This window comes from Oculina patagonica, chromosome 8, assembly GCF_052425735.1.
Source record: "Oculina patagonica isolate OP01 chromosome 8, crgOcupat, whole genome shotgun sequence".
NCBI lineage: Eukaryota > Metazoa > Cnidaria > Anthozoa > Scleractinia > Oculinidae > Oculina > Oculina patagonica.
Genome location: NC_135765.1, coordinates 33,465,680 through 33,484,007, shown reverse-complemented (window position 1 = coordinate 33,484,007; position 18,328 = coordinate 33,465,680). Strand labels below are relative to the sequence as shown.

The 18,328-nt window shown below is 39.0% G+C and overlaps 1 protein-coding gene across 2 annotated transcripts; it reads left to right on the top strand.

Annotated features, from left to right (window-relative positions):
- Positions 1 to 936: 936 nt before the first annotated feature.
- On the top strand, positions 937 to 16,350 carry LOC144662095 (chymotrypsinogen B-like). 2 transcript variants are annotated; one of them, XM_078522838.1, is made up of 7 exons: positions 937 to 2,015; positions 2,677 to 2,874; positions 3,556 to 3,759; positions 4,378 to 4,698; positions 5,268 to 5,345; positions 14,484 to 14,585; positions 16,221 to 16,350. In XM_078522838.1, coding segments are annotated over exons 1-7 (960 nt in total). In that variant the 5' UTR covers positions 937 to 1,960; the 3' UTR covers positions 16,223 to 16,350. The 2 variants fall into 2 exon arrangements, with proteins under 2 accessions (XP_078378964.1, XP_078378963.1); XM_078522837.1 differs by having other exon boundaries at positions 5,259 to 5,345.
- Positions 16,351 to 18,328: the final 1,978 nt, after the last annotated feature.

Below are 18,328 nucleotides of genomic sequence, written 5' to 3'. Positions count from 1 at the left end.
GGTAGGATATGTTTCGTGTAAACACTTCGAAACCGTGTCGTTTTCGATGCGGTTTCGCGGTTATGAAACCGTGTTGATTAATAACCGCGTCCGTGTAAACGATGCCTAAAATACAATTAATCACAAATAGACGGCTCGAAATTCACATGAGTTGGGTTGCAAAAGAGCTATGCATACATAATTGTGAAATTATATCTTCAAATCGAATTTAAAAAACAAGACTGACGAACAAGGGAGGTTAAAAATTAGCAGCGTTTGTGACAGGTCAGAATAAAGATTTGGTCTGAAAAATGGCAAGATAATCTGACGTAAATTAAAAGCCTGCTTTAAAGTTGAGTTTCTTTTCCCGTCGTAAAGACTAGTGCTATTGTTTCTCTCTTTCCAGACTGGACAATCCTAATCACTCTTAGCAAAAACTTCTGCCTACCCGGCCCCATTAATTGTATTAAAATGTTATCATGTTCTAAGCACGTTCTCCACGGCCCCTTTCCATGCAAATTAAAAGCCACCTTTCAAGTTGAGTTTCTTTTCCCGTTTTATAAAATAGTGCTATTGTTTCTTTCTTTCCAGACTGGACAATCCTAATCACTCTTAGCAAAAACTTCTGCCTACCCGGACACATCAAGTAAAATTAAATATTATCATCTGATGTTCTAAGCACGTTCTCCACATTCAGTTCTTCCTGACCATGTCTTTGATCGCTGGGCCTTTAGAGTTTTTTAATCAAAACGGTTAACAATCCGACATTGATTAAGATTTTATTTTACTACGTTTTTTTTAACCGAACTTGAAAATAATCAACCGAAATAAAGTAAGTTCAAGGAAAATACCTCAAAAGAAATCCAATTATTATATTGGGAAAAACATGAACAGAAAAATATTTTATTTAAACAATAAGACCGGCTAAGATCGGCTGAGAAAACATACACATTCCAGCTACAAAAATAACGTTCCTTTCACCTGCGTTACAGAATAGACAACAGCCTTGATGTTTATACAAAGCGATGTAGGTAAGTAAGACACTTAGGATCAGTAAACTCGCACGAACAAAACCGTCATTTAGATTCATTCAGATTCACAAAGATAGCTTGCACCAGTGTATTCTAGCGCTCAATTCAAATCCCAAAAAACAACAAGCAATGTTAGATGCAGACGCGCTGGCGTATTTATATAATTATGTAAGCTCGTTAGACAACCAATGAATAAGGATTTTGGTATATCACACAAACTTTAACCTTAAAACAGGTTTATAATTACAATATATTTTTACCAATAAACTTAAAGGCAATGCAACTTTAACATTAACGACCACTCAATAGCAAAGCAGTTATTAAGAATAATGATAGTTCTCAAATATATGGATATAGCTTCTTTCCCTCAGGTTGTTTCCAAGAGAAACTCTCCATTTTAACGTTTTCATATGCATCCAGCTACATATATATTATCGCATTCGGGGTATAAATGACATAAGTCAAGTCTTATTTTAAATTTTCATGGAACTGTCTGTAAATTGTTTTGCTACCACTTATAGTATTTGCGCATAACATAATGGACACGAAAGCACAGCAAACCAGATGATTAAATCTCATAGCCTGCTATGTAATTTGGAAATTTTCTTACCTCAGGTTAACAAAACATGATTGATCATATACTGAGAATTCTTGATGACGGGTTTTTGAGACTGTTGATACAAAAAATGACTGATTTTTGTCGCCAAAAGCATGGTCCAAACACAGCTGCAAGAATTGACTGAGGAGCAGCATAAAAGAACAAGCCACCCTTTTGTGTTCACAACATATACACTAGAATACATGACGACTGGTTTTAGACTGTTTATACTAGTTTTGACTGATTTTTGTCGCCAAAAGCATGACTCAAACACAGCTGCACAAAATGACTGGCAACTGAAAGGCAGCCTAAAAGAAGAATTCATCCCTGTTTTGTTCAGATCACCACCAAGATGTTTTTCGTTCTCACCTTGCTGGTGTGCATTTTAACGCCCTCCTTTATAGAAGGTAAGATTTAAAGGCAAGTCTTTCACCATTAAAATGACAAATTATTCAAATTAAATTGTTTGTAGGTTAATACTACGGAAAGCAAATTCAAGATGATTGAAATATTCTCTAGTTTCTTCTGACTTGGACAAAAAGACAAAATTTTCATGGATGTATTGAAAGTATATTGCTGTCAACCAACTTGGGTTTAAAATAAAGATGTTAAAGATAATGAAGATGAATTGTTCAACAATAACACGAGCATGGAACATGAAGAAATCTGAGTCCTCGACGGGAATCGAACCCATGGCCTCCCAGAAACTAGTTGGGTGCTCTAACCAACTGAGCTACGAGAGACTCGTGATGAGCTGGGCCATTTATGCATCAGTCAATTGAAACCCCGGCCCCCCGACCCCCGGGACTAGGTTGATATGTGACACGCGTCCTGCATACTGCTAGGATCATCAAGTGTGTAGTAAATAATAAAGATGGTAAATTTTAAGCCAGTGAGAAGTAATGAACATGAATTGTTCAACAATGATACACTACACATTTGATGTTAAAGATGTTTCAAATGTTATTCATTTATATAACAAAACGAAGCCACTCTCTGAAAGAAAAAAACTTTTTGGGTAATAATTACCTTAAATACAAATATTAACCAATCTTTTACCTTCAACAGCATGCGGGCAGAAGCCGTTTGGGTCCCGAATCGTGGGAGGCGAAGAAGCACCCCGTCATTCATGGCCCTGGCAGGTGTCCCTTCGTTATAATGGACGGCACATTTGTGGCGCCTCCCTTGTTAACAAAGATTGGGTTGTTTCTGCAGCCCATTGCGTCGACCATAGCAGTGACCCTAATCGATATACACTGGCTATCGGTACGTTAACTTCCCCTCTGTGATCTTGTTTTCCTAGAGATTTGACTGTACATATATACATTGATTTGACAAAAGGTGGACTCCGGGATCTGTGTTTAAAGGCCGACGGTAGTGCGACTTCGAGCCAGTCCCGCCCGGAGAATTGAGGGGTGGGAGGGGGGGATGCTCCGTCATGGAAGGTTGTGCCGAGTAGATGAGTCATTGACCTAACAGCCCTAGGGATCCCAGGATCAGACATTGAATTGTTGGCTTGCTAACGGGGTGGGCATAGTCAAGGTTTGGGCCAATTTCACCAGAATTTGCCAGTCAGAGCAATGTTTTGGTATTTAACTCACGATCGTCAAGTTTTTGGCAGCTGTCTGCAGCCCTTTGACAGCTTGGCTGTCATCGAAGGTGACTAGGCATTCCACTTAGCCCCCTGGTCTAGCCAGGGGCCCTAAGGGGGAGGAAAGGTGGCTGTTAGTGAATTTCAGGCCTTTTCTGTCAGCCTGCTGGGCACCTCTTGTTGAAACAAGGCAGATATTTTCTCGGCTCTTGATAAGTTGAAGTAAGCATTTCTCTGAATGGTTACTGGAAGAAGCCTAAGATGCAACGAAACAAAATGATTACAAAGTTTTTGAAACTTTTCACTCTGTATTTCCCCGACATACTATCTCATTATCGATATATTTGTCTAAACAGGAGCTCATAGAAGAACCGGTGATGGAGAGGTCTTTCGAGTTTCCCGCGTCATCAAACATCCTCAATTCACCATGCAGCGTCTACGTCATGACGTAGCAGTGTTGAAATTGTCGCGCCCAGCAACTCTTGGCGGGAAAATCGGCACGATCTGCCTGCCGTCACACGGGTCACGTGTCAGTCTGGGAACAACGTGTTATGTGACAGGTGATATTGTTCACTGTTTACACGGGCAAATAAAAACAACAACATGTGAAGTAGACAGACGAACGCATAACAGTAAAAGACCGCAAACCATAGGATTGCTGTATTGTTTGTTATGTTAGAGGAAGTTATGCAGAAACAAAACATTTTAGGATATATCTTGGCACGCTTTGGAACGAACTCTCTCGAAATTTTTAGAAGATCGAGGCTCGCACAAACTTCGAAAAATGATCGGAAATCTTTGGAAAAATCCTCAACGATGTCTTTATAATAATAATAATAATAATAATAATAATAATAATAATAATAATAATAATAATAATCATGATGATGATGATGATGATTATGATGATGATGAAAAAGGAAAAACATCAAGATTGCAGTAAAAATTACAGGATAAAAACCTTCTTTACGGGTTGCAAAAAGTAAAACTGAATTGATTTCTCGTATTGTTTTGTCGAGGTTATTCCACTTATTCTGCCAGTCCTTGGTATAAATTCCGTTGATTGCCATCGTTATGTGCATGTTCACTCCGCGTTCCTGTGTATTTCTTTTATTTGAAAACTTGTCATTTTTGTTTCCTTCTTGGCAAAAAATGAATAAATTCTTGTAATTATAAAGGATGGGGAAGAATCGATGCAAATACCAACACCCTTGCTCCTAACCTGAAACAAGCCTCGGCTCCGTTGGCGAGTCACGCCGTGTGTCGGCAGACAAATGGAAGAACAGTACATGAAAGCTCCATGGTCTGTGTTGGAGGCAGAGGAAGCAGCGTCTGTAATGGAGACAGTGGTGGTCCCTTGTCGTGTAATGAGGGTGGTCGGTGGGTCCTTCGTGGAGCGGCCTCGTGGGTGACCAGCAAAACGTGCCCGGGTCACACATATTCTGTGTACGCTCGTGTAAGTTCCTACATTGACTGGATCACAGGTTACGTCGGGCAAGGTAAGTCACTGCTTTTACCGGTTAAGGTATTATATGGGAAACAATTCGGATATTACATTGAATAACATAACGCGAAATCTCGTATTTTAAACTTTTAACGATTTCAAATCATTAATCGCTCAATGAGTCACCATACAGACCGCAATCATTTGAAAATTTAAGAGTTTTAGCTAGGTTTTACGGCTGCAAAGTTAACACACTTCTAGAGTTCTATGTAGCAACTGATAATCAATCTTAATAAGTTGCGCTTTCAACTCATTTAATATTGTTGTTTCTACGCAAAGTAGGGGTTACATGCTGCAATGCATTAGATTAATAGATCGCGTCTGATTATGTTCTTAATCGTTTATTTTTGGTACATGAAAATTTCAGTTTTTTAAGATAGAACTTGTCTATTTTGAAGAAAAAGGCGATTTCATTATTTGTAATTGAACAGGTTTAAAAAGGCTCAGTTTTGATTATTTCATCATCATTCACTGTAAATTATTACGGCAGAAAGTATTTATCCTGGAGCCTGAATGTGTTCGTTTGATTTTATTATTATTATTTTTATTTTCTAGGTGGAGGAGGTGGAGGAGGTGGAGGAGGTGGTGGTGGTGCTACCCCTCCGCCACCGCCGGTGCCGACTACGCCCGGTGGAGGAGGAAGTAAGTCAAAAAAATATTAGAGCGGTTTTCACTGTCGAAAGTAAATTGCGTTTGCTTTGGTTTTGCATTACTACGCTTAGTGATTGGTTTAAAAATCTCGCGCTACTTTCTCAGCCAATCAGAACTAAAACCACCCAGGTGTATAAATGAGTACCGACATAATGCTGGGGGGGGGGGGGTACCCTGTGATGGACAAGCATCCCATTCAGGGGGAGTAGAAATATTCCTAGCCCCTTTAATGCTAATAGAAACCGGGATTACCTCCGGCAAGTATGGGCCACTTGGCTCTAGGCTTTCCTCCCCCCCCCCCCCCCCTCCTTTTTACCGATCCCATCAGCTGTGAATATTACAAGTCAGCTAAACTCTGGGAAATGTACGGCAAGATATACCTTACAGTCAATTGTTACAACGTTGGATACTAAACGTTACGTTTGGGAAGGTATCCGCCGATCAATTTGTTTGGGGAATGACATGCATGATTAATAAAATATGTTTCGCTCTACAAATTGACGTAAATTTTGTATTTTTCTTGGGCTTTCGGCAGGATTTGTAATGTTTTTGAAAGAATAGGTAAACCGCTAAACTGTCACCACGAAACAAACAAACAAACATGCAAGCAAATTAAACTTAAAAAAGTTTATAAAAACTTTATAGGCCTCTGTTCAATGACCCTTACGGACCAAAGGTATCATGCACGAACTGAAGATGTAAGTTCGTTAAAATGAAAAGCTTTTGGACCACAGATAGTACTGTTGTAACAAGAACATTGAGAAGCTTGAGAAGCTTAAAATCGGGCGCTTTGCCTTGAAAGGCAGGGTTCAGTACAGCAGAAACCACGAAGCAGTTACTTAAGTTAAGCACTCAGTCCGACTGTGTTTGTGTAAGTCACAGGGCTTGCATGAGCTGTATTAGTGTGCATAATATAATATCTAGAACGTTGTCGAGATTGCATTATTACTTAAAGACATGATGGTTTCAATTTATAAATGTATCTCACACAATACAAATAAACGATTGAAGTAGACGAATAGACAATGTAAAGTTTTAAGACTTAGCAAAGTGCAGTGTATTGGTAATACTGTAAGGTGCGGTTTCACCTGAAGGTCGTGTGCTTTTCGGTATTTTCCAGGCATTGCACTTTGATGGGACAGTACTACAACTGTTTACCGGGGAACTACTATTGTCAAGAAAATGATCACAACTTGTTGATGAATGATTGAACATTTGTTTCATACCATTACTGTAATAGCAATTGATGAAGGCTTTTAGTCCTGAACCAAAGTATAAGGACTGGGAAATACTGAAACCCATTATCAGCCACCTTAAACGGAAATATCTTGTTGGTGTTTCAAGGAATCCAAGGAAACTTCACTCATCCCATGTATCTATGTATTGCGGTATTTTGTAATTTTTTGAGTGATTTTTGGGGATGTTTGGCAGGTGATAGTTTTTTTAAAAGAATTAGTAAAATTTAGACAACTAAGAAATATTGAAAATTTAATGTGAATTTAACATTGGAATTTGAAGTTAGAAATTGGCAGTCCTTGACGGTTCTTGTCGTTTTTCGGTGCCTATATATTCATCTTCGGCATCTTTCTCATCCACCTCTCGTTCTGTCCTGTGTCTGTCATCACACGAAAGAAAAGCTGATTCTCAAAAAATCTGCCACAAAAGGAAATTGACAAAAACAATATGAAAACCATATATCGAAAGTTTCTTATTCTAAAATTTTATCATACGTCTTAATTCAGAGCTACAAAGAAGTTCCTCCTTTTGAGTTATTGATACTGTTCTTACAGTACCTCTTTCCACTAGCGAAATTTTACAAAATTCCTTCGCGGCGAAAAGGTAGCGCGAATCCAGAACAGACTCCAATCGAGAGTGGGTTAATTCTAGATTACTATTAATTAACTATTACAACATTCATTTTTAAAATAGTTTCCCAAGCCGACTAAGCTAACTAAACGTCGAGTGTATCTTTCAGTAAACAAAACATGCCGTTGTGACGCCGGAAATCCAGCTCACGCATACTATACCCCGTGACTCACGCAAACCTCCGACTTACGTGCTACTACAGTCATTCCTTTCTAAACATTTTTTTTTTTACCACCACCGTACCTTTCTACCCAAAAAACTCATGAAACCGCCCGGTTTTAACCTGTTTTAACCTTTCAAAAATTAGAGCGTTCGAAACTAAATAAGATCCGTAATCACAAACAACATACAGCCGTTTACCAGCACTCTTTAAAACTCCTGAAACCCTTCAAAATCAGGCAAAATAAATCTTTGAAATAACCTTTATCAAAGTTTCTAATTTTTTATTCAGTTCTATAAAATGCCTTTTATACACTACTGTCAAACAAAAATTTCAATTTCCTCAAAGTTTCAAGACAAAAGAATAACAAATATTTCGTGCACAATGTAATTTGATTAAGCCAATATTATCACGTCTAAAAATACTTCAAGCAATTCAGTGTAAACCCGTTTTTTTTTTTCGTATCAACGAAAACCACTTTCGAATAATCAATACATGAAAATAACAATAAGATCAAAAGGAAGAAAGGAACCTTTCTAATTATTTGAAGACTTTCAAAGCCGTGATATTATGCATCCAATCCGCGATAAAATTTAATTACAACAAAATCCAAGTTCTCATTTTGAATTCCATTTTTTTCAGTTGATACCTTTATCCAACTTGTGAAAAATTCCATTCAAGTTCCTATTAATACTGTACATTCCCAATGTTTTGCTCAGGTCTTCAGAAGCGTCTTACTAACCAAATCTAAAATAATTCCAAAACATGCTGTACAAACATTCTACTCTTTGTGACAAACGACTTGACGACCAATTGTTCAGAAATGAAAATCGACACAGTTCTTGCTAAATAAAAAAAAAGTTTTACGGCGGAGTCAGGCTCAAAAAATATACCGCAAGATCACACCCCCATTCATAGTCAGAAACCAGCAAACCATCTAGTTTGCTAAAAAAAAAACACTGCGTGACATCAATGACGTTACCTTTTTCATTTACAAAAATAACTTTAACTTGTCAAAGTAAGTGCAATTTCACAATGGTGAATATCAGTACAGTATGGGGCCCAGTTCTCGGCCACTTTGTGTTTAACGCGTTTTTTCACACTCCAGTTGAATCAAAAGAAAAAGGTATTTCCTTCAAACGATAGACTGATTCATGTGCTTTAAGTATCTTGAGTTTGATCGTTCAATTCGATATAGAAAGCTCACACGTCGAGTTTACGCGGAGGTAGGTGAATTTGCATTCCCAAAAAAGTTGTTTGTTTACGGCTCCAAATTCATGGATGTAGTTAAATTCGTATTTTATCCAAAAGCCCCCACCATACGAGCTAATTTTTGGCATGTGAAACGTAGAATAATTCAGCTTTCTGCTTTAGTTAACTTTTCGTTGAACCGTTGTATTTTTTGGTCTTAATTTACTTCGAAATTTTTTCTTGCGACGTTTGCGTATTTGCCAGTTCTCGGCCACCCTGCTCGCTATCACAGCTTAGCGCTTGGTTTTTAATATAATTTCATCTGCTGCTGCCAGAATGAAAGAAATAAATGTTTTAAAAATAAAGTTCAATCTTATCTCTAAGTTTTGAGCTGACTCTTGTCTTGTCTATTATTTCTACAACACCTAAATCTTTCAAGACCTTTTCACTGCAAAATAAACCATCTAAATGCACGGGTCACACAATGCGGTTTTGCCAGAACCTGCACATAGGCAACTAGGCGCGTTAAAATCCTTCTTTTCTAAAGTAAAACAAAGCATCATAAAAATAATTTGGGATCGATATAGTATAAATAGGTTTACAGAGTGATTTTATGACTGTGAAAATTAATTGAGCATTTTTTACAGATAATTACGGACAAGCTTTTTAGTGGCCGAGAACTGGGCCAAGGTTGCCGAGAACTGGGCCCACAAATGGAGCTTTTATTTTTATTATTGCTCGGGCAAATTAATTTTTGACCGGTCGATAGCTTTACACCAAAAAGCTGAATAATGTAGCTAGCTCTGGGAGAAATTTCAAGTTCCTGCAGTTCTTCTGAGGTAAAAAATACAAGTTTACGTCAAAAGTGGCCGAGAACTGGGCCAAGGTGGCCGAGAACTGGGAACACAAATGGAGCTTTTATTTTTATTATTGCTCGGGCAAATTAATTTTTGACCGGTCGATAGCTATACAACAAAAAGCTGAATAATGTAGCTAGCTCTGGGAGAAATTTCAAGTTCCTGCGGTTCTTCTGAGGTAAGAAATACAAGTTTACGTCAAAAGTGGCCGAGAACTGGGCCAAGGTGGCCGAGAACTGGGCCCACAAATGGAGCTTTTATTTTTATTATTGCTCGGGCAAATTAATTTTTGACCGGTCGATAGCTTTACACCAAAAAGCTGAATAATGTAGCTAGCTCTGGGAGAAATTTTAAGTTCCTGCGATTCTTCTGAGGTAAGAAATACAAGTTTACGTCAAAAGTGGCCGAGAACTGGGCCCCATACTGTACTTTGCCCCGTAAGCTTTTTTCTCTGTCCTTCCGCCGAAGCAAAAAAACACAACCTGATTACACATTAACCCAAAAGTCGACCAAGTGTGCCTGCAACGATTTCCTGTCAAAACTAAAATGAAAACCATTGCGGTATGCGTCACCCGTAGCGGTTTTGTAGCAACCCCGAGCTATCCCCGTCTTTTTGGCCGCGCCAGGAGACTACGCTCTAGGACGACCAAAGGGTAAACCTTAAGGGACGGACCATTAGAAAAGTGATGGGGGGGGTGGGGAAAAAACAAAAAAAAAATTCATGCAAGCCAAAATGGAAAGAAAAAAAAATCGTGCAAAGGGGAAGGCAAAGAAAAAAAAATTCGTGCAGAAGGAAAGGTCCTATTAATACCTGATAATACCTGCCATCATTTAACACTAGATGAGATCTATTTTTCGACGAAATATATGGTGGAAACGCTGAAAGTAGCATTTCCGAGCCTAGAAATTTCAAAATTTTCTTAGGTAGCATGCCCCCACACCCCCCGTAAATGGATTGTGATCATAACATTCCTTTAGCTCGTCTCTCTCTAGCCTGCGTAGATTGCTTACTAGTTAACTCATTTCTCAAACAGATTGCAAACATGAATGGTACGATATACAGTGGTCTTAGTTTATGTTGTCAATTCCGGTCAAATAGGATTTCTGCAGTAATTATTTATGAATTTTTATTACGTATAGTTTTAGTTTTTGCATATGTTTATGTCTAAGTTTTCCCACGGACTTTTCACAGAAATATATGAAAAACACAAATCTATTATACGAAGTGATTGAGAAATTCATCCTGCTTTGGTGTGTTAAGAAACGAAAGAAGATGTGTAAGAAACTAATGACAAGCTTAGCCCTCAGAAAAAATTCTGTCCAGGAGGTCTTTTAATCTTGTACATAACTTGTTACCGCATGCCAGGAAATGTGAAATGAAACCGGTCCTAGCTATGTGTACGTGATGTTTCTTGTGTCACGCAGTTTCTGCTTTTGCGGTTTCGAAACGTGCTGGTGTATCTTCTTTAACAATATTCTTTGCTAAACTGTCGATATCGGTATTGTTTGCGACCTTAAATGATTCAGTCCTGTTTCATAAGTTTTCTTGGCAACACGGTCAAGTTTGAGGCGGCGTTTTGGTGTTTTTGTATCAGCTAAATGAAGCTATACGACATTGGATATCCGACGGACAGCCGCAAGTATGAGTCGACTTTGGTAAGTTATAATGAATGTAAAAGCGAGTCGACGAAAATGATATCGGTAAGAGCGAGATCAACAGTAATTCTGCACGCGGAAACAAGTTGAATGTGTGAAGATCGGGGCTTTCAAGGAGTCTATTGTTGTAGCTAGTCTTCACGACATGAATTGAGTAGCATTGTTACATGTTTTTATTTCATTTTTTGCTACATGGTACTCGCTACACTGCAAAACTCGTGTGGATGAATGCGAAACAGGAAAGCCCTGTAAGATTTTGCAAGGGTTTCGCCCAATAAACGAAAAGAGATTCGGCATTTTCGTCTAAATGATTACTGTTACCGGGTTAATTTATTCTGGCGGGAACTAATAAGGTAACGCAATTCGCAAACAGCGCGGCCCGCCGTTCATCCAAGATAGAAGCAAGACAAACACCGCACAATGGTAAGTTTTATTTTTTTTTATTTGTGGAATATAAAATTTAACTTGGGTTTTCAGTTTCACAATGATCGCTTATGTCAAGCACTGCTATAATAATCAGCTTGCGGTGCTTAAACCTTGCTAATCGCGCGCTGACTTATTTCGCTTTACTGACCTCGCGCTAATTTTTTTCTGCCTTACTTAGGTGGTGAGTTCTTTACTGAGCTCTTGTTATCTGTGGGCAGAATATAACCTCGCGCTAAATTATTCTGTCTTACTTGGGTGGTGAGTTCTTTACTGAGCTCTTGTTATCTGTGGGCAGAATATAACCTCGCGCTAAATTATTCTGTCTTACTTGGGTGGTGAGTTCTTTACTGAGCTCTTGTTATCTGTGGGCAGAATATTAACCTCGCGCTAAATGATTATTCTGTCTTACTTGCCTCGATGTTTGCTGTTTTCTTGTTAGGCAACCCCGTACTCCAGTTAATATCTTTTTTTTTTCTTTCTCTACAGAGAAGCCGCGACGTTTATGACTGACACTTCACTGTACGTTGCGGTAGTTCAACGTGCTAACTACGTTCTTATGTTACCAATCTAAATTACCTTAGCGGAGATTCAATCTCCGCTAAGCTATTTTGCATATTTTTTTCGAAGGCCTGAGCTCGTCACAGAATTACAGTGTCCATTAGGGACAATTATGGTGGCATATGATTGGGATCGCACTTTAAAAGCTGACATCAACTCAAAAACCTCTAATCCATTTCAGACAATCAAACAGACTTTTTCTTTATTACCGGTAACTATTTTTTGTAGAAAGGGGTGGATCCCCGAGTTGGATCATGTAATTTCCAACCCCCGCCCAGGGGTGAGTGTTTTGAGCTAGAAGAAAGAGGTGGGTCTCCACTTTTTCCAATTGCACCGCTCTTTGACCACCCCCCCCCCCCCCTCGGTACTTATTGACAGTCCCTAAAGGATGAAGTCAATGAACAACAGCATTTTTATGGTATAAAGTAACAAAACATGGCATTTGTCTGAAGAAAAAAAACGTTTGGCTAAAAAAAAAATTCGAGCAGAGGGTTTCACCCGAAAAAAAAATTCCTGCACAAGAAATGGACAGAAAAAAAAATTCGTGCAAGCCGAAAATTCCCCACCCCCCCCATCACTTTTCTAATGGTCCATCCCTAAATCGGCCACGCCCGATTAATAAAAAATGAGACGCGAAAAAGCATTTCCCTCCCAGTATTGCATTGCGCATCGCTACTGCGCACAATTTCACCATTTCATTATTTCGGTTGTTTTGAATTGAGTATAGACTTTCTAAAAGTCGTTCGCTTTTTCATTTCCGGTTTGGTGGTAGTAGACCCCGGTGCGAACGACTTTTATCACTTGCAGCGCGCCAAAATTACCGGAGGAATTTTCCTCCGGTAGAATTGACCAATCAGAGAACAGCGTTGTCAAGTTCACGTCAATCAAACCAGATCCTTGCCAGACCCGCCAGGTAATGATCGATCACGCGTGAAAGATGAAACCAGCAATCTGTATATCGCACGTAGACTTTCTTGTCGTGTTGTGATATTCGTCGATTCTTCTGTTTTTGTTCGTTTATTTTTTCACCATGCACTCAGTTGAGGAGGCAATCGAATATGGCTTACGAAAGACAAATTACAAAGATGCCCGTGAACATCAGCGAAAAGTTATCGAAGCTTACTGCAGCGGAAAAGACGTTTTTGTTTCGGCGCCTACGGGATCGGGAAAGAGCTTGACGTTCGAAGTAGCTCCATACGTTTTAGATTATTTAGAGCATGGCGAGAGGGAAGAGGTCCTGTCCATTTGCTTGGTTGTTGTGCCACTGGTCGCTCTCATGAAAGACCAAGTTGCTTCACTACGCACACGAGGGATCTCGGCAGCTGCTGTAGGAACAGATTGTTCGAGTGAATAGCGCTTGCATGAAATAATGCTCTTCTCTTCGATGAGAATTTTTTCACACCTTCACTGAGGTCCTCGCGTTCATCGGACGGTTTTGTCAAACGCTTGACGCGAATGGAGCTATCCAAGTTGGATGCCACCATCATTTCTTGTGTTTTGTGGAAATTCTCCCTTGCTGAAAAAATTTTCTTACAGAGCGTTTCGTTCCGCTCTGAACAGTTTCGGCAAATAATTGCCGATTTATCATATTTATCTTGAAGCACATCTCCAAGAAGTAGCTCCAGATTTCGGCCGGTTTTGGTGTTATCCGAGCCAGAAAACAATCTCCTTCGTAAGTCCGTATTTGCAATTGACCCTCCACATTGCAGACAAATATTTTCTGGCAAAGCGACGCGAACATAACATTTCGTTGGAGTGTTTTCCTCCGCCATGAGCTCCGAGTGTAAAATTGACTACATATCGAAAGCGCGAAAATGAGCGGCGTTTTCCTCCAAAAGCCATTACTTGCGAAAAGAAATTTTGACAGCTTGACAGTTAAGCGAACGACTTATAGTAAGTCTAGACAGTTTTGACACCCTGCCGTCTCGGAGAATTTCGCGCCAAAATCACGTCATTTGATGCGTTCTCCTGCAGGGGAAACAAGTCGAGCTCTCGCGCTTCGCGCTCGAGCTCTCGCGCTTCGCGCTCGCTCTCGCGCTGCGCGCTCGCCTTCGCGCCTCGCGCTCTGTGAGCTCGACTTGTAAGCAAGTCTAAATTGAGTACTAACTTTCTTTCTGTAGAATAAATATGGACCAATTTTCCGTGTAAAATAAGAAATAATTGTGGGAAACGTGAATTTAGCAAGCAGTGGTATAAATCGATAATCATTGTGATTTTATAAGGATTTATTGGGTATGAACAAGATGCTGTTGCTCCTAAACGAGCATGCCCCCCCCCCCCCCCCATTTTTATTTCAAAGTTTAAGTTCCTATAACATAAACAATCAATATGCAAAGTTTGGCCAAAAAATGATAGTGCAGGTTTTATTTCACTGGAATAATCTTAATTTCTCACACTATGTTTTGCCTTGTTTAGATTGCAAGGACAACTGGCCATCAAGTTTTTGCCAAATCTACAAGGGATCGTGCAGTCACCCGGGCATCGGACCCAACTGCAGAAATACTTGCAACTTGTGCTGTATGTAAAACGACACTGATCTATAAAAGTACATGGTCTTATAAAAGCAGAATAAAAAAGCAAATAAATCCAAGTACAGTATAATTACATAAACAAGTGTCTATGCCACCCCAACCACATACTGTTAAACAGCTTTAATTTCTGCCTCTTAGCTCAAGCTTAAGGTTGCTAACATGTGATTGCGGAATTACTGTTCTTTAGAGCAGGTTTCAATTGAGTGTCGTAAAACCAAAACCAAAGTAATTACTCCGGCCAATCACAAAGGACACAGACAAACCAGTGAACCAATCAAAACTCCAAGCAAATACATGTAGCCGGCACGAAGCGCGGGAAAACGTGCGCGAGCGAGTCACGATTGGTTTTGGTTTTAGTTCTGATTGGCTGAGAAAGTGGCGCGAGATTTTTAAGCCAATCACTAAGCGTAGCAATGCAAAACCAAAGTAAACGCAAATTACTTTCGACACTCGAGTGAAAACCGCTCTAATGGTACATCGTGAATTGCAAGTGACGCTTGAACGCGTGTACTAGTTAACCAGTGTCTGTTGGCTAAGCATTGGTCAAAATCTTGAAAAATGAAGTTTTTTTTTCAACTTATAGCTGAGATCTGCAAAATGTACTGTTAGCTTAAAAATCGGCTGAAATTAAAACTGTACTGAGAAATCACAATTAGTTTAACTGTTAACTAAGATTCCAATTCCCTCATCCAGACCCTCTTTTTACTGAAATTCGAGTACACCTAACAACTCCACTAACATCGTAAAAGTTGACATTATGAGACTGTGACGTATTTACTTAATTCAACAACAGTCAAACTACTGTGAAAATCCATGTACTTGTGTGACGTAGAATCGTAAAACCCTGGGGGGGGGGGGGGGTACTCCCATATGTGGCCTATATAGGTATGTGCCGCTCGATAGGGTATGGTTTTTGAGGTTCTCGGTCCTTAAATAGGGTATCATTTTTGCTCCTTTTGGCAATGTGTTCCCGGTGTGATCCTTAGATAGGGTACCTAAATTCTATTAGCTAAAATAAACGCCCAGCTAAACGAAAAAAGATATCTTAAAACTGAATTTTCTGTTCAGGTATTAGAAAAGCGATTTTATAAAGATTCGTGTTTGCCGTGCGCGGTTAGCCGTTATTTGGGTCGTCACGGAACGCTTCTCCTCCCCTTAAATAGGGTGTCATTTTTCGGTTTTGGGCCTTTAAAAGGGTATCAATTTTCGCTTTCTTTATCCTTAAATAGGGTCAGGGTTTAAGAACCTTGGCGGCACACCCCTACCCGAAATTTATGGGAGTACCCCCCCCCCCCCCCCGGCGTAACAGTGCAAACGTACTTCTTGCTGGCAATCAATGGGTGTGGTCCCTGGACAAAATCTCTCCATGTAAATAATATTATAGTAAACTCTTTATAGTAAGGAATGAAACTGAATCTTATTTATTGAATTCGAAATAGCCTAACGCCTTCCCGATCTATAGTCCCCTCCGATGTTACCCCGAATTTTTTCTCAAGGATTACAGCTCCACTTGCAAGGCACAGAAACTCTCATTCCACAGGAAATTTTGCCTATTTCCACAAGCTATTGTTGTCAAAAACTTTTGGGTTTATTAATATGCTTTTGTTTTGTTTTGTTTCAGAATTATTGATCCAAAGGAAGTCTAGAAGGGCTGACATGGTCAGTGTCTTAACAGTCCCGTAACTGGAGTAGACAACTTTGGAAGAATTAAAAATTAATATTGCTGAAAAACGACTTCTGTCTCATGACAATTCTTTAATTTGTTTTTGGTACAGAATAGTTTTAGAGAATCTTAAGAGACAGATTCTGAATTTTTCGAGAATCGTCCGACAGAAAGGGAATTTCAATTTTATTTTTATTTGCCCCAAATAAACCTTTTAGTAAACTTTTTTCGAAAATGACATTAAACGGTTCAGTTTCCTTTAACTTTTTTTAAAATTAAGAAAAGTTAAAAATTCGAAAAGCACATCCACCGTGGCGACCATTTTGGATGAAATTTAAGGTGTTTTCACGACACTCGTGTATACATACCAAACAACTACTCAGTATACCCTTTACACAGCTGTTTAGGTATCTCTTGAAGTTTATTTTCAGATATATTTTGTTTGAAAATATCACGTTTAAGAAAAGTTACGATCTTCGACAACCGACCCATTTCTAGAACATAAACGACAGGGCGAATATTAGCTAACTTCAAGATTGTCAAAAGCGGTCTGGTATATTGTTTTGGAGTTAAAAAACAACACCAAATTGAAGCTAAACCTTTCTTCTCTCTGTCTGAAAAATATTACTGGTGGCCCGTAAAAACTGTTCCGCTGAGAGAATTAACCATAAAGGCTGTTTTTCGCTCTGACTCTCTCTATTTATAGTAACTATTTGTGAATTTGTCCCGAAATATAATTCTTCCTAGCGGCTTTTGTGCCGTAAAGATCACGATTAATGCCACGAAAGAACTTGAACGTTTAAACAGGTTTTAAAATTCAGTGTGCATCGGTCTTGGTAGTTGCCCTAGCATGAAAGAACAGCTTTCGTTGCGGGATTAGTAATTAGGAAGATGTACGTTTCGGTCTCGATATTCTGTCTGGATGTGAACGGCGTGATATAAATTAAATTAAAGGCAAATCACGCTTCTCATAGATAGAACAAAATAAAACATAATCCGACCCAATTTACTTAAAACATGTTCATGGTATAAAGTCCTTAATGATGGGAGCGTAAGTATTTCTTTATCTTAATTAAATCACAGAAAAACTACCCGGGAATAAATCAAACCGTCGGCGTGTTTACAGAAGGAAAAGAGAAAAGTAAACATTTGCGTCCCTTCAATGATAGTTCAGGTTGTCTTATTGTGCAAAACTACGGTTGTGTGATGTTAAAATCACCTTTTATGTGCTTAAATCTATTAATGTTTAACATTATTTTCTTTAAGGGGGAACGTATTTATTTGAACATTGCTGACCCTACTGGAAGTGACTCAAACGAATTTAAAACTTCCAGTTTCGTGACGGCTAATATTTGCATTTGTCTCGTCCTGAACCTTTGCTGTTTAAAAATAACTGAATTAACCATCACGATAGTTGCAAAGATAACCTCGGTGTTAACATAAATAGTAACGAAACTGCGGCTTGTTTGTGATCATAAATTATAAATATTACTTCTTAAATGTACACACAATATACTTACATAAATGAGGGTCCTGAAGGGGTAAAATGGGAACTGGGATTTGCCTATTTTACGGGGATTTGCATATGTTTTCACTGGGAAAATGGGATTTGGGTCACTGGGACTGGGATTCACAATCAGAAAAAATGGGAATGGGAAGCACTTCTGAACATGAAAAACATATTTCACACTCAATAATATTCCTTAAGCATAGTTACAATGTTGAAAAGACTGAAACCAAGGCTTTCATCGAAGTGTTGATCAATTTTTGTGTCAGTGATTTAGTTACTCACCAAAACAGCTATGACTTAGCATGCTTAAACTAACATAATACGATATGGTCGAACACATCCTGCGGTCAGGAAACGAGCGACCCTGGAAAATTCTGATTGGAAGTCCAAAAATATCGGACTTCCGGTTGAATTACATGTGCTTAGCTTTCAAAAGCATGAATCGACGACCTTCTTGGTGTTTACTTCCGGTCATTTTTATTGTTTTCAAAACCAATCAAAATCAATCCTGCAAAAGAACTTTCGAGAGTTGCTTGTTTCGTCAAGCTTACGAGCA

Bases quoted from the DNA above. Each gene is read 5' to 3' on its own strand.
- LOC144662095 (XM_078522837.1), top strand. From the start codon at position 1,961: ATGTTTTTCGTTCTCACCTTGCTGGTGTGCATTTTAACGCCCTCCTTT. The intron at 2,016-2,676 runs GTAAGATTTAAA...TACCTTCAACAG, and splicing joins AACGCCCTCCTTTATAGAAG to CATGCGGGCAGAAGCCGTTT. The intron at 2,875-3,555 runs GTACGTTAACTT...TTGTCTAAACAG, and splicing joins TCGATATACACTGGCTATCG to GAGCTCATAGAAGAACCGGT.